Source organism: Scyliorhinus torazame, unplaced genomic scaffold, assembly GCF_047496885.1.
Source record: "Scyliorhinus torazame isolate Kashiwa2021f unplaced genomic scaffold, sScyTor2.1 scaffold_623, whole genome shotgun sequence".
NCBI lineage: Eukaryota > Metazoa > Chordata > Chondrichthyes > Carcharhiniformes > Scyliorhinidae > Scyliorhinus > Scyliorhinus torazame.
The window spans coordinates 17,592-33,477 of NW_027308350.1; the positions used below are offsets into that span (position 1 = coordinate 17,592).

Below are 15,886 nucleotides of genomic sequence, written 5' to 3' on the forward strand. Positions count from 1 at the left end.
AGTGTCTACATGCGCGATCTTCTTGGAGATCCTGAGGAAGGAGCTGTGCTCCGAAAGCCATGGATTTGAAACAAACCTGTTGGACTTTAACCTGGTGTTGTAAGACTTCTTACTGTGCTTACCCCAGTCCAATGCCGGTATCTCCACATCATGGCTACTATCGACACCGCAAACTGCCGGCTCAAAGTGGAGAGGATCTCCAAGAAGATTGCGCATATCGCACTGATGTTAAGTTTCTACAAAGATGCAAGAAAGCAGACAAGATCCCGAAAGGGATACAGATTACAAACCCACTCGAGTCGACCTCTCCGGCTGGACCTGTAAAGACTTAATTACCTGCAAAGACTTGCATTCAAAGTATCGTCTTGCATCTTTGACTTTGTCTATATATAAAAGTTTTTGGAATCCACCTCTTATTCACTTGAGGAAGGAGCTGTGCTCCGAAAGCTAGTGATTCGAAGCAAACCTGTTGGACTTTAACCTGGTGTTGTACAATGCTAACAGTGTCAGGGATCATCTGTGTGGACAATTTTAAAATCGATACAATAGTCACCTGACAGAAACCAGCTGTGATAAGAAACACTTCATAAACACTTATCTTGAGAGCACTCAGAATATCAGTCAATTAGTCTGGCAGACATAAAGACCATAGTAAGAGGAGATCCCACCCAGCAAAAAAGAAAATCCTGCCGAGAATGCAAACTGGCAGAGGGCCATCTTTTTATCAGTAGATTTACAGAAAATGTCATACCTTCACCACAGTGACTTGACTACAGCTTTGATTGAAGCAAAGCCAGAAACCTACTATTGCAAGGGGTATACAATTGTGAATTCCCCACCTCCTATTTTCTTCAGTGAACTACAAGGAAATCCTTTGGCCTGAAATGTTTCCAGCTTCCGTCTCAAATGAAGTGTAATAGTGAATGTCGGACTCTTTAACATCTAAGTGCACACTGCTGCTTTTGTAATCACCTTTTCTTGTACGTATGCATTTTGTGTGAATGAGTGTTGTTGCAATTACATTTACAATTCAAACTTATTAGGAAACCTGTCGTGTCTTTTCTTGAGTTTCGGTACCCAAGGGGTTAAAATATTTTTTAAAATGCTTCTTGTTGTGGTTAGTCGAGAGGTAGGACAAGGGGAATCCATCTATCATCTCTGTCCTGTCTGCTACAAGTTGAGTGGCCCACAAACTGAAGTCTCATGTTTGAATATATTCCTCAGTCTATTACATTTCAGTAATGTAAAAAATGTAACACGACCGATCTGATTATATATTTTAAAAATAAATTTAGAGTGCCCAATTCATTTTTTCTAATTAAGGGGCAATTTTGCATGCCCATTTCACCTAGCCTGCACATCTTTGGGTTGTGGGGGCGAAACCCACACAAACAAGGGGAGAATGTGCAAACTCCACACGGACAGTGACCCAGAGCCGGGATCGAACCTGGGACCTCGACGCTGTGAGGCAGCAGTGCTAACCACTGCACCACCATGCTGCCCTGCCAATCTGATTATATTAACGCTTATATTAAAAACAAAGAAACTCACAAAATCTATCCAATCTATGAAAAAATCCTGCCTTAATCATATTATTTATCAAGGCATTTGTCAATGATTATTCTATGTGCTGGATCTTTAATTCAGTGGAAAAATGCTATACCTTCTTGCAAGGATAATGTATTCTCTTGTATTTCCTGAGTGCTCAGTTTCTCAGACAGCTGAAGTTGTTGAATTCTCCCTGAAGCATTAGCACTAGACAAACTTCCAATTGAAGAGCGATCGGATACAAAATTTCTATCTCTAAGGAAAGGCACAAAAAATAAACCGTTTTCTAAAAAGCATTTATGAAAATATTTCACATTAAGCCTCTGTTACCAAATACTACCTTCTCTACTGTGAACATAATCAGTTTGTTGTAGAAAGCCGAAATTATATGAATTAATAAATGGCTTGCATCTAGGCAATGATATACAAAATTACCTAACTCTAACCTTCCTACATGACTAGCTCCAAATTTGTTTAATTTTGTGAACTTTAGATACATATGCCAATTTTTGATCTTAAAAGGTAAAGAATATTAAACTGTACAACATATATTTCTTGGGGTCCTGTTATAGAGAAACAGATTCCACAGAAAATATCTCATAAGGTTTCTCCAATGAACAATTTGACATTATACAAGAAAAACTGAGAGATATTACTTAGTGCATATTTTCCAATTTTAAATAAAATGTAGTAATCAAATTGACAGTTTTCCATCAGCAAGTTCAGACTTATGCCCATAAAACTCTCTTTCTGTTTTTTTAATGCAAGTATCTTCCAAAATTATCAATTCAGTTCATATTTGTCAGATACATGATAAGGAGGGATAAAATGAAATAGTGCTTTACTATTTTTAATATTATTCACTTTTAAGCTCACCCTTGTAGAATGTGCAGAAGCTGTTGGATGCCACCCCACAATCGAATCTCCGTACTGGCATCAGGATCCTCACAGAGCTGTACTAGAATCCAGACAACACTCCATAGCAATTTGAGGTGGTCAGAATGCAGCAAACTAAGCATTATGGGGACCCCTTCATAGATCTTCACCTGTTCTCTCACTTGAGGGTCTGCACAGAGTAGACGAAGCAGCTCAGCAGTCATTCTGTAAATATCATTAGCATTGAGGAAACCAATCATAAACAATAATTTGCTTCTAACAAAGGCACAGAAACAAAACTGTCCATCTTTTCCATATAACTGAAATCATCACAAATCAATGTCATTGCAATCACTGACAACTCCCACAAGTTAAAAAATAAATTTTCCCCTATTAATTACCACAAAGGCGTACAATATATATGAAGACAGGGAACAGAATTTGGGGAAGAAACAGATAAAGCTGTGTTTCCTCCCCTTTTTCCATTTGTTATAATTTTTATTTGATGTTGAAGTACACAGAATACACTCGGCCTGAAATAGAAACTGTTATAATGTGGCAAGTGGCAATTACCAAATCCCAAAGGAAAACTTGGTCAAGCTATCACAACGATTTGCAATTTGTATTTTATTCCAAGAAGATTTGTGCTACAAAGCCAGAAGTAAGGGAATCCAATACCACTTTTGGAGATTTTAAATATTAAAGTAAAACATTTATTAACAAAAGAAAAAAAACTTAAATGCACAAGATTACAGTTGCACAATTAACTATAGTTTTACAACATTATCCACAAGATTTTTACTTAGCTAGACTCACAAATAAACACTCTCTTCCAGGCAACATTACCTATAGATTCTTAATCTATTAAAAATTCAATAATATTACCGCATGGCACCCACTGTTGCTAGAGGGAAGGTATTTCACAAGCCTTCACCCTCCCTCTCTCTCACTCGACAATGGAAATCCAACACTTGAAACAAAACCTTGTTTTTTGGAACAAACCATTCTCTGGAGGTGGCTAGACATTACTCACTTCACAGGTCTGTACTTGCACAGCACACTATTCAGGATATCACATGGCCTCTTCTCCTAACACAATTATCAATCTTTTCATAAATATATTTTTTCTTCTTCATCTTTAAATCGATTGTTTTTAAACTTTCTTTCAGAAGTTACCTTTCCCATAATATAAAAATCTTTCACATTGTCTTTATAACCACGAGCTTCGGGAAAAATAAACTTAATAACATTGCTTTATTCATTTATGATTTTTAAACCTTTCCTTTTATCTCTTTAGAAATTCACCCTGCAAACACAAACAAATCTTCTTTATCATGTCATGCAACTTTCCATCCATGTTGTTTTCTTATCCCATATTAGCTTTGCTCCAAGTGCCTATTTTTACACCTAACCTTTTGATGACTTAAACCTTGCAGTCTGACTGTCCTCAGCTTAATTAAATTTGTCACACACACAAATGTACATTCAGCCCCCTGCATGGTCACACTGTGGTTAGCACCCGGGTTCAATTCCAGCTATGGGTGACTGTTTATGTGGAGTTTTCATCTTCTCCTCGTGTCTGTGTGGGTTTCCTCTGGGTGCTCTGGTTTTGTCCCACAGTCCAAAGTTGTGCAGGTTATGTGGGGATTATGGGGTTACAGATGTAGAGCAGGGGAATGGGCGTGCTTTCGTAGGGTCGATGCAGACCTGATGGGCTGAATGGCCTCCTTCTGCATTGTGGGGATTCTATGTAAACCTGCTTCATAGTATTGGAAAATTTGATATTTCTATTCAAATCAGAAAATGCAGGAAATGTTCAGCAAGCCAGGCAGCATCTGTGGAGAGAGAAACAGAGTTAATGGCCGGGATTTTTTGGTCCCATCAGCGGTGAGTATCCTGGTGGGTGGGATTGGAAAATGTGGAGAAATCTTCAAAATCAATATGTATGCGTAGAAAGATGTTGCAATTGTCCACTCCTAACTTTAATGGTTTGGACATCTCCCATCTCTCGCATCTCCCCATGTCATGTTAGGAACTGCATTTGAATAAATAATTAAATCGCTGTAAGGATTCTATTCAATTTTCCCAGTTACCTCATCTTATCTGACGATGAAACCTTTCACACCAGCGTTTCTGAGATGTCTTCTTTTTTTCTCAAATGAGGATGTCCCCACACCATGGATATCGGTGGGCCCTTGCCATGTCTGCCACATTTCCTGCTTTCATCCCTTCCCATCCCTTTCAGAATCTTGATCAGATTATTCTTTCCTCACTTTATAGATCATAGAATTTACAGTGCAGAAGGAGGCCATTCGGTCCATCAAGTCTGCACCGGCTCTTGGGAAGAGCACCCTACCCAAGGTCAACACTGCCACCCTATCCCCATAACCAAGTAACCCCACCCAACACTAAGGGCAATTTTGGACACTAAGGGCAATTTATCATGGCCAATCCACCTAACCTACACATCTTTGGACTGTGGGAGGAAACCGGAGCAGCCGGAGGAAACCCACGCACACACGGGGAGGATGTGCAGACTCCGCACAGACAGTGACCCAAGCCGGAATCAAACCTGGGATCCTGGAGCTGTGAAGCAATTGTGCTATCCACAAGGCTACCGTGCTGCCCAACCTACCCCAACCTAACCGACCTGCCTCTGTATTCATTTTTCACCATTTTTGTCTTCAAACACATCTTCCCCTCCTCTCCCCTATCAGCATTCCAAAGGGACCATTCCTTCTAAAATACCTCAGTCCACCTCTCTATCACCCCCAACACACCATCCCCTCTCCATGGCAATGTTATTAAGAAACCCAAACTTACTTTATTGAGCGCAAAGGTTGGAAACTTCAAGTCCCAATGGAAATGGGACTTTCTGTGCAGGCCAGGAGCAGCTGCAATATGCAGTTTGGCAACATTTACATTCTTTGGGTTGAGGACCAATCCAGTGTGCTTTAGCAGAAGAAAAATGGTGTAAAAGCTGGGTCAGATGATCTGGTTAAGTCCCAATGGAACTTGGACTTTCTGTGCATGTGTAGGCCGGAAGCAGGCTGTAATGTGCAGTTTGGCAACATTTACATTCTTTGGGTTGAGGACCAATCCAGTGTGCTTTAGCAGAAGAAAAATGGTGTAAAAGCTGGGTCAGATGATCTGGTTAAGTCCCAATGGAACTTGGATTTTCTATGCATGTGTAGGCCGGAAGCAGGCTGTAATGTGCAGTTTGGCAACTTTTACTTTTTTTGGTTTGAGGACCAGCCCAATGTGCTTGGGCAGAAGAAAAAAGTATGAAAGCTGGGTTGGATGATCAGGTGCGGAACGCCATAGCCAGTAAGTGTCTCAAATTGGGGATAAGGGGAGGTTCCATGCAAGTCTCCTAAATAGAGGATAAAGGAGGTCTCATGAGGTGTCCTAGACAGGGGATAAGGGAGAGGAGACAAGGAAAGGAAACTCACAGGTCGGTGCTACATCGAGGGCCGAAGGGCCTGTACTGCGCTGTAATGTTCTATGTTCTAATAGAATGTTATAATTTATTATGAAGGGAATCGAATACAAAAGTACGGAGTTATGCTGGAGTTATACAGAACACTGGTTAGACCACATCTAGGAGTACTGTAAAAAGTATTGGTCACCTTATTTAAGGAAGGATGTAAATGCGTTGGAAGCAGTTCAGAGAAGGTTTACTAGACTAATGCCTGGAATGGACGTCTTGTCTTATTAGGAAAGGTTGAACAGGCTAAGCTTGTATCCACTGGAGTTAAGAAGAGTAAGAGGTGACTCGACTGAAACGTATAAGATCTTGCGGAGTCATGACAGGGTGGATATTGTGAAGATGTTTCCTCTTGTGGGGGAATCTAGAACTAGAGGTCACGGTTTAAAAATAAGTGGTCACTCATTTAATACAGATATTAGGTGAAATTTCTTCACTCAAAGGGTAATACTCTTTGGAACTCTTCCTGAAAACGTGGCAGAATCAGAGTCTTGGAATATTTTTAGGGCAGAGGTAGATAGATTCTTGGTTATCAAGAGAGTGATACGTTATCAGGGGTAGATGAGATGTTCCACTCAATAAAGATGATCGAATAGAGAATAAAATGGATGCAAAGAAACTAATATAGAATCTGTGGAATGCAGGAGGCCATTCAGCCCATCACATCTACACTGACCTTACCAAGAGTATCCTACCTAGGCCCACTCCCCACCCTGTCCCTGTAACCCAATCTAACTTGCATATGAGAACGAGCAAATTCCACAGAGAGAGTTACCCAAGGCCAGAAGTGAACCAGAATCTGTGCTGTGAGGCAGCAGTGCTAACCACAACATGCTGCCCTCTTTTTCCCTAAGACGGGACATGTAAAAGCAAGTTGTTTGATGCAGAATGGTAATTCAGTGTCAGTTCCAGATGTGCAAGGTGTTTTTTGAAAAGGCTGTACCAGAAAATGAAATGGCTGTTTAAATAGTGTCAAGTGAAATGTGTTCCTTCAAAACCTACTAGAAAGTGGGATATAGATAAGGATAGTCAATGAGTGTCAGATTACTGGAGGTTTTGTCTGCATGGTGACGTGTTCCCTTGCACTTCCAACAAAACAAGTAAACAAATTAACACCTTGACATCTACTAGAACGGATCAGTCACTGATGGTAGCTATTGGTACGATTTGTGTTCCAGATGGTTTGCTAGAAGAGAAAGTTTTAAGAAGGATCTTTATGGAACTTCTAAACCTGGTCCCTAGTGTAAAGTCAGTTTACAATGTGACTAAGTAAATAGAATTTTTATGATGGGAATTGTTCCTAGTTTACCGAGAGAAAGGATAGATTTTATATTCAGTAATAAGTCGACAGGTTTGAAATTCTTACCATCTCCTAGAGTTTTGAAAGAGCCGGGGGAGATGAGAGAAACATTATTTTTCAGGAGGAATATTCTCGGCTGTTCCCATGTTATGCGGCAACTAGAACTCCAGCCCATCAGGCTAGACAGGAGGAAATGAAAGAGTACTCGCACAGGACAAGAAAAGTAATATCAAAAGCTACATGCGGAATTAAGCTCTGTTAAAGAAAAACTGAGCAATGCCGAAAACCAACTTTCGTGGATGCAAGGTGAGTTTGCTCATGAAAAACAGATTGAGGATCTTTTCTTTTATAAATTTAGAGTAGCCAATTATTTTTTTCTTTTCCAATTAAGGGACAATTTAGCATGGCCAATCCACCTAACCTACACATATTTGGGTTGTAGGGGTGAAACGCACACAGACACGGGGAGAACGTGCAAACTCTACACGGTCGGTGACCCAGGGCCGGGATTCGAACCCGGTTCCTCAGTGCCGTAGTCCCAGTGCTAACCACTGTGAGACGTGCCACCCTCAGATTGAGGATCTAATAGTGATTGGAAAAGTCTAAGGAACAGTCAGTAACCATGGAAGAAACAATCCAAAATGAACTGATTGCTCTGAAACAAATACAACTGAAATCACCAGTGTAGTTGCTAAACTGAATGAAACAACTTGAAAAAGAATTGGAAAATAAGAGAATAAACAAGTACTTGAATAAAACTGGGGGGAAAATGGAAACAAAAGTTCAATTTTTCAAGTATCAGAAAGAATAATATGGATGTGTGAATAAGGCTATATATAGCATAATTTATGGATAATTAAGAAAACAAATCGAGTAAAGAGGAAAACTCTCTCAATGCAAGTTTACTTGTATGGTCTTAATCAAAACACTGAAAAAACAACATCCGTTATGGAAGAAGGAAGATGGCAGATGGAATACAATGTTGACAAATGTGAGGTTATCCATTTTGGTAGGAATAACAAAAGGGATTATCTAAATGATAAAATATTAAAACATTCTGCTGTGAGGAGGAACATCTTCACCCAAAGGGTTGTGTATCTATGGAATTCCCTGCCCAGTGAAGCAGTTGAGGCTCCTTCATTGAACGTTTTCAAGATAAAGTTCGATAGTTTTTTGGAGAATAAAGGAATAAAGGGTTTTGGTGTTTGGGCTGGAAAGTGTAGCTGAGTCCACAAAAGATCAGCCATGGTCTCATTGAATGGCAGAGCAGGCTCGAAGGACCAGATGGCCGACACCTGCTCCTAGTTCTCATGTTCTTATGTAAGTGATTGAACATGATCATTTTGAAGCTAGCTGTCAGACACACATGGTTTCTGTTGCAAATTAAAGGAACCGTTGGCGGCATGTTTCCATTAACAGAGGAGAAGAGTAAGATAAAACCTATGTTCATCTGTATTAAAGTTGAGAACCCTTGCAAAAGTCATTTATATCAGTATAAGATAAATATCATAAATCATTTTCTCTTTCTGACCCTTGTACAGTAAAGTTGATCTAAACCCATGGAATCTTGTGGATTTATTCAATTACAAAGTGTTGTGAATCTCAAAACCTTGTGGGTCTCACCAACAACTGGAGTCCAGTCAAGTATCACAGCAATGTAAATGAAGGAGATAGAACATCTGCTCTTTTATCTCCTCACCACCCAAGGCCCCAAATACTTCTTTAAAGGTAAAGAAGTAATTTACATGGGCTTCTTTCAATCTAGTTTGCTGCTTTTGCTGCTCACGATTTGGTCTTCTTTACAATGAGGGGACCAAATTCAGATTAGGTGACTGCTTTGCAGAACACCTCTGTTCAGTCCACAATATGATCTCGGGCTACCGATGGCCTGTCATTTTAATTCTCCACCATGTTCTCACGTTAACATCTCAGCCAACTGCACTATTCTAGTGAAGCTCAACATAAAGCAATTCACTACCTTCTGGATTCAGCATTAAGTTCAACAATTTTGGACCATAAACCCGGTCTCCCATTTTCATAGAATCATAGAATATACAGTGCAGAAGGAGGCTATTCAGCCCATCAAGTCTGCACTATCCCTTGGAAAGAGCACCCCACAGGGCAGCACAGTAGCACAAGTGGCTAGCACTGTGGCTTCACAGCGCCAGAGTCCCAGGTTCGATTCCCCGCTGGGTCACTGACTGTGCGGAGTCTGCACGTTCTCCCTGTGTCTGTGGGAGTTTCCTCAGGGTGCTCCGGTTTCCTCCCACAGTCCAAAGACATGCAGGTTAGGTGGATTGGCCATGCTAAATTGCCCTTAGTGTCCAAAAAGGTTAGGAGGGGTTATTGTGTTCCGGGGATAGGGTGGAAGTGAGGGCTTAAGTGGTTCGGTGCAGACACGATGGGCCGAATGATCTCCTTCTGCACTGGATGTTCTATGTTCTCTATGTACTGAAGGCCAGGCTTCCACCCAGTAACCCGACCTAACCTTTTGGACACTAAGGGGCACTGTCTATGTGGAGTTTGCACATTCTCCCCGTGGTGTGTGGGTTTCACCCCCACAACCCAAAGATGTGCATGATAGGTGAATTGGCAACGCTAAATAGCCATTTATTGGCAAAAATGAATTGGGTACTCAAAATTTTTTTTAAAAGGTAGGGTGATCCCTTCCAACTCGTTGGGCCAAATGGCCTCCTTTTGTTCTGTAAATTCCACAATTCTATGATCTGCTATTTCTTGTCCATCAACATTTCCTTTGGCCCTAGATGGCCACCTGTTCTGTTGTTCATCTCTCCTGTCTTTCACCTTATTTCAGATCTTCCTTCTGTATTTGTCCAACGCACCTTTGCTTAAAACCCATTACATTTCTAAGTTTTACCACTTCTGATAAAAGATCATCTGTTTCCCTCTCCTCAGACGCTGCCTGACACTCTTATTTCCGATTTCCATCAAAAATGCTATTCCGTTTTTCTATGTGCTCAGCTCATTATATAGCTTGCATCCTAGAAATGCTGGGCATAAAACATATATTCATTACGGTCAATTTCCAAGAAATCACCAAGTTCAAACGCTGGCACATTTTAAATCTTTTAAACAGATTTAGCCAGCACCCTGCACCACAATGACTTTCTTCCACGTCATGTGTGTTGGGTGTCCCAATTACACCATAGATGATGCTGCTGATCAGGTGATTTAAATGTTGTTGCTCTCTTTGCTTGGCTCTGAATATGGCGGTCAATATGGTCGCCTTTCTTAATTCTAATTACGTTTGCTCTAGAGTCGCCAGGTATCTTTCGATACCGCCACAAGGTTTAAAACCGAATACTGATCAAAGACTCGGTACACCAGTTAGTTAGTTCAAAGTCAATGCTTATTTATTTACACACACAGTTAATATCTACTCATGCACGAAACGCTACAGAATAAACTAGCACTACTGCTAAAGCCTATACTTCGGGCGCCCACTCAGTCAGAGGAACAATGGCTGTTGTTCGGTTCTGAGGCCGCTAGGGTTGAAGTGGTGAAGGGGAACAGCTAAGGTCGTCCATCTGGTAGCAAGCGTTGACCTTGGACTTACTTGCTTCTGGTGCAGCGGGTGGACGGGTCTCTCCGCTGTGAGAGCCGGGTCCAAGAGAGCAATTCTCTCTTGGGGGCTCCTTCTTATACCCAAAGGGACTTCGCGCTCTTTTGGGCAGGCCTTGAACTTGGCCCCAATCAATTGGGCCGTTTCTTGATCATTCCTATTGATTTCATTCAATAAAGGGGTGGGTGCCCTGATGGCTGGGCGTGTCCTAGGTGGCCGTTGGTCTGCTTTGTTTTGGTCTCCTCTGGCGCCGGGGTGTCTGCCTTAGTATCGGTTACTCAAATGTTACTCTTTTGTTCCCGGAGATGGGCCATTGGGCCTACAGTTTTGGTCTTGTCAGGGAGCTGCGGCTCCAATATACAGACAAGCTCTGAACCTGCTTGTTTTCTCAGCATTGTCCATTTTCCCTGCAATCTTTGCAAAGTGTCCATTTTGTAATTGAGAAGTGGCCATCCCAGATGGCTACACTCCCTCCTTGTGATCCTCAACGCGAAGGGTCAAATAACCGCGTTGTCTTCGTTTTCCTCCCACGTTGGGCACCCGTAAGCACTTCGTAGGATCTACACTGCTCTGTCCTATGAATTGCAACTTTTACCTAAATTATTTATGTACGTACATCATTATAAAATTCTATGGGGCGCTATGACATTCAGGCATGCATTACAAAATAAAAAAACTGGAACCTCTAACTATCCTAAATAAACTATCCTCACTTAAACAATCAAAAATAATCGACAACATTTTAAACTTTACAAATAGCAGCAACACAAGTCTCTCTGGCCTGGCAGTCAAGCACAGAGGTTTACATTTCTTTATTAAACGAACAAACACACACAAAAAAAATGGATGCACTTTAATTCACTTAAAGGGGTTGGGGGGTTTGGTGAAGTCCGAAAATAGGGGATCTAAATGTATATACCGCAGTGCGGTTGCGGGAGGCTCTCCTCCGTCATTTTCTGAGTCTAAGTGTCTGCACGACACTGCAGCGTATCGCCAGTACTAAGAGTGCTTCTACGATGTAAGATAGTGAATACCAGGTGATAAACTTGTCACACCAGGTCGGGGTGTCGGTCACTGTCTCGGGGCTAACTATCTCGGGCACAGTGTATGGCAGGGGTGGGAATCATTCACGGCCTCCATGGTAGGGGTCAGGGGGGTAGCGTCCGCACGCAACTGGAGGGATCCCGCTAAGATCCAGGTGAAAAACATGAAGGTTGTCTTCATCTTTCCTTTTGTCGGTCTTCTTCTTTTTCTTCCTCTGGGGTTCCTGAGGTTCCGGAATTCTGTGGACACAAGCATAATATCTGTTATTATCTTGTTTAAGATCTCGTATGTCTGTCCTTTGTTGCCAATTACCCATTATAATTGGTCACTATCTGTGACTCCCTCATTTAAAAAAAAACGAATTTTTGGACAAGACATCCGAGAAAAATACTGACACATTGCGAGCCGTCTCGCAGCCTGTGCGATCTACCATCCTAGTGTTTGGGGATGTAAATAGCATACGGAAGCAACCTAAGGGTCGCCAGAAACAAACAAAAAAGTTTCGAACTAAGAGTGCCAAAATGGGGTGCGTATGGGCCGCGGCGGGTAAGACTTGGTGGAATCCACGGGTAGGACGGTGACCAGTGCCGTTTGTGCTCTACCTGAGCGCATCTGACCAGAGGGGGGTGTCCTCAGGCAGGGCGGGGACCAGTGCCGTTTCTCCACTGCCTGAGCGACCGGTAAGAACGGAACAAATATGTGGTCATCGTGGGGGCTGCCTCTCGTGATTACCTTCAAACCAGGAGATGATTGGTTGTCTGCCGACAAACTAGTTCCTCTGAACGGTTGTCTGTCGACAAACTTGTTCCATTAACTGCCAGTTGGCGTTAAAAGAGTGGTGGCGTGGGGCCATGAAAACGTTTAAATTCACAAACAACATTTAACATGTACATTAAACGAACAAACATATGACAAACATGGTGCTGGTTCCATCAGAAAGGACACCGTATCTCTCCATCGGTTCCTTTTTACCATCATGTGGACACCTCATTGCTCAGTAGCGAACAGGGTCGCAAAGGGATTCGTTTGGTGGGAGTCAGACTCTATGTCATCATCTTCTCCTGGCTGCCATATTCTTGACTGGAGTAGTTTGGCTAAAGCTGCTTGGGGCGAGTTGGGGTCCATCTCATCATTCCGGATGAGCCTGAATGAATTGTCTCGGTGCCAGAATCGTGTGTCGAGGTTGGAGCTACTAGGTTTTAATCCGTAGTCGTCGGGGGGTGGGTCTGGGTCAGGGGCTTTGATGTACGTGATTTTGAAGGAGTCACTGGAATCATGCTCGGATTCGCTGGGAGTGGGGCCTGGTGCTGGGGTGTAATCATAACGTGGTGTGTTGTGGCTGTCGTCATTGCTATCGCTATATCTGTTGCTGTCACTGCTGGTTAAAGGAAGGGAGAGGCCGAGTCGTGCCTCTGGGGGTGGAGTTGAAGATGTGGGTCTGAGGACATGCTGGACTGGCTGGAGGAGGGTAGGAATGCGTCATCTGTGGGCGGGGCGTGCTCATCCGCTGCTGCGGGCGAGATGTGATGTGCATGGTTGTTCTGCGAGACATAAGCCTTAAGCTGGTTTATGTGAAACCACGCTAACTTGCCGTTGGGATATGCGATCTTGTATACCGAGGGGCTGACTTTGTCTGAAATGGAGTACGGTCCGGAAAATTTGGGGGAAAGCTATGAACTGGGGTTGTATAGGGAAAGCATCACTTGCTGCCCTACTACAAACTTGGTGGCGTGTACCGTTTTATCGAAACAAGCTTGGCTTTGTTTCCTCTTGGTCCCAAGTCTCACAGCTGCTGCGAGCTGGGCTGCCTTTATATTCTCAATAAGCTGCTGTACAGCATTTTCATGCGTGAGGGCAGTGACTGCGGGGCTGGTCAAATTCAGTCCTAATAAATACTCTAGTGTCTTTCATGGGGCATCCGGTCCTGAGGGTGTGGGGGGTGTATCCAGTTGGCGTGGGTACCGTGTTTCGTAAGAACATTAAAGCAAATGGGAGAACTGAATCCCAGGTGCTGTTGTTCTGTTGCATCATTTTCCTGAGAGTGGCTTTTAGAGTTCTGTTCATCCTCTCTACAATGCTGTTTGACTGGGAGTGGTGTGCTATGTGAAACTTCTGCCTAATTCCAAAAATTTTGAGGAGGTTCTTCATTACTCGTCCCGTAAAATGGGAGCCTTGATCGGACTCTATACTGCGCGGGAGGCCCCATCTTGTAAAGATGTGCTGTGTCAGGATTTTAGCTGTTGTTTTGGGCGTATTTGTTCTGGATGGAAAAGCTTCCACCCATTTTGTGAAGGTGTCGATGACCACCAACACATACTTAAAACAATTTCTGCAAGGGGGTAGGGGTCCTATGTAATCTATCTTCAAAGTCGTCCAGGGGCCATTAACGGGGCGGGTGTGACTAAGCTGAGCCTTTCTTGCATATCTGTCTGGATTGTTCTGGGCACAGATTAAGCAATTCTCAATGTAATGGGTAACATTGGCTTTTAAATCAGGCCACCAGCAGAGAGGTCTGAGGTTGGTTAGGGTGGGTTCAATGCCTTGGTGTCCATGATTGTGATGGAACTGACAAATAATCTGATTCCTGTCCTGGCTGGGAATTACATAAATGCCGTCTTTCAAAATCATACGGTCATGTGTGGTTATTGCGTTCTTAAACTTATCGTATGGGGCTGGGAAGGTTTCTTTTAAAATTCCCCTGAGCTTTTCATCTTCCTTTTGGGCTTTCACTAGATCCTGAATGTTGGTCTGTGAGACCTGAACCGTGTGTATTGGGGTGCTCTTGGGGGGGGGGGGGTTCCCAAAAGTAACCATGTCTGGAACCTGCCTTCGCTAGGGCGTCTTGCTTTAACGTTACCAGGGGGGGGGGGGAAGAACGGTGATGACTGCGAACCTTAATGATACCATATTTCCTATCTTTAGCTGTCTCTAGGATATGCTGGAGTAATGGGGCTGAGGGTAGGGGCTTTCCGTCTGCGGAAGCGAATCCTCTAGTTTCTCACAGGGGTAGGAATTCCGTTAAACTATTGCAGACATATAAACTGTCCGAATATATGTCTGCTGGGGCGGAAACGAGTCAGGGTAATCAACAATATAAGCTATGGCTGCCAGTTCTGCTGCCTGCGAGCCTAGATGTCCTGGCAACTTTAATGAAATCTCTTCTAGGGCGCGTCCCTGCGCATCCTCTACAGAAATGCCGCAACCGGTGATTCTTTTTCCATTCAAAACTGTGGAGGAGCCATCCACATAAATTTTCAGGGGTGCGCACGTGTCTGTGGGCTGGGGTCTCTGGCGTGTATTACCTGCTTTCCTGGGAGCTGACTTAGGTATAAATGGGCCTGAATTATGGTTTGTGGTGATGATCTCACACTCATGTGGGGTACCGGCATATTGCAAATTGTCGTCTCTGAAAGTGTGGGTCTTGGTTCTTTTAACTGTAATGTCCCGTCCCTATAAAAGAAGGGTCCAATGGGCTGCGCGGATTTGGCTGACTGTGCCGTCTTTTGTCGACCGTCTAATAATAGCTTTGTTGGGGTGTGTTCAGTGAGAATGGTTTTTTCATAGAATTTACAGTGCAGAAGGAGGCCATTCGGCCCATTCGGTGATGGGGTTGAGTCCTGTAATGTAGGCGAAGTACTGTACTGCCCAAAAAACTGCGAACAGGTGCCTTTTCGCAGGCAGAAAATCCTTGCTCGACAGGATCTAACATGCGTGAGGTGTATGCCACGGGGCCTAATCGGTCATGGCGTTCCTGAAGGAGCACGGCCGAAAGGGTTCGGTCGTTGCCTGCTACTTCGATTGCGTACGGGGAAAGTGGATCTGGGACCTGTAATGCGGGGACTGTGCTGAAGGCTCTCTTTAAAGGATCCACGGCATCCGTGTGCTGAGGAAGCCATTCAAGGTGCCTGTTTCTTGAGAAGGTCGGATAAGGGCGTTGCTTTTGTGGCAAAACTGTCAATGTGGTTTCTGCAATAGCCAACCAGTCCTAGAAATGACCAGAGGGCTGTTACGTTATGGGGAAGGGGCAGTTTGACGATCGAGTCAATTC

At 43.2% G+C, this 15,886-nt stretch overlaps 1 protein-coding gene across 1 annotated transcript in view; it reads right to left on the reverse strand.

Annotated features, from left to right (window-relative positions):
* LOC140406562 (serine/threonine-protein kinase Nek10-like) overlaps positions 1–15,886 on the reverse strand; it is a gene marked incomplete at its 3' end in the record, with an annotated part of 104,035 nt that overhangs the window by 10,347 nt on the left and 77,802 nt on the right. Inside the window, exons 10-11 of the mRNA XM_072494558.1 lie at positions 2,425–2,649; positions 1,664–1,803 (exon numbers count right to left, since the gene is read on the reverse strand). Of these exons, the coding sequence (XP_072350659.1) occupies positions 1,664–1,803; positions 2,425–2,649 (365 nt within the window). The remainder of the gene's footprint in view (positions 1–1,663; positions 1,804–2,424; positions 2,650–15,886) is intronic.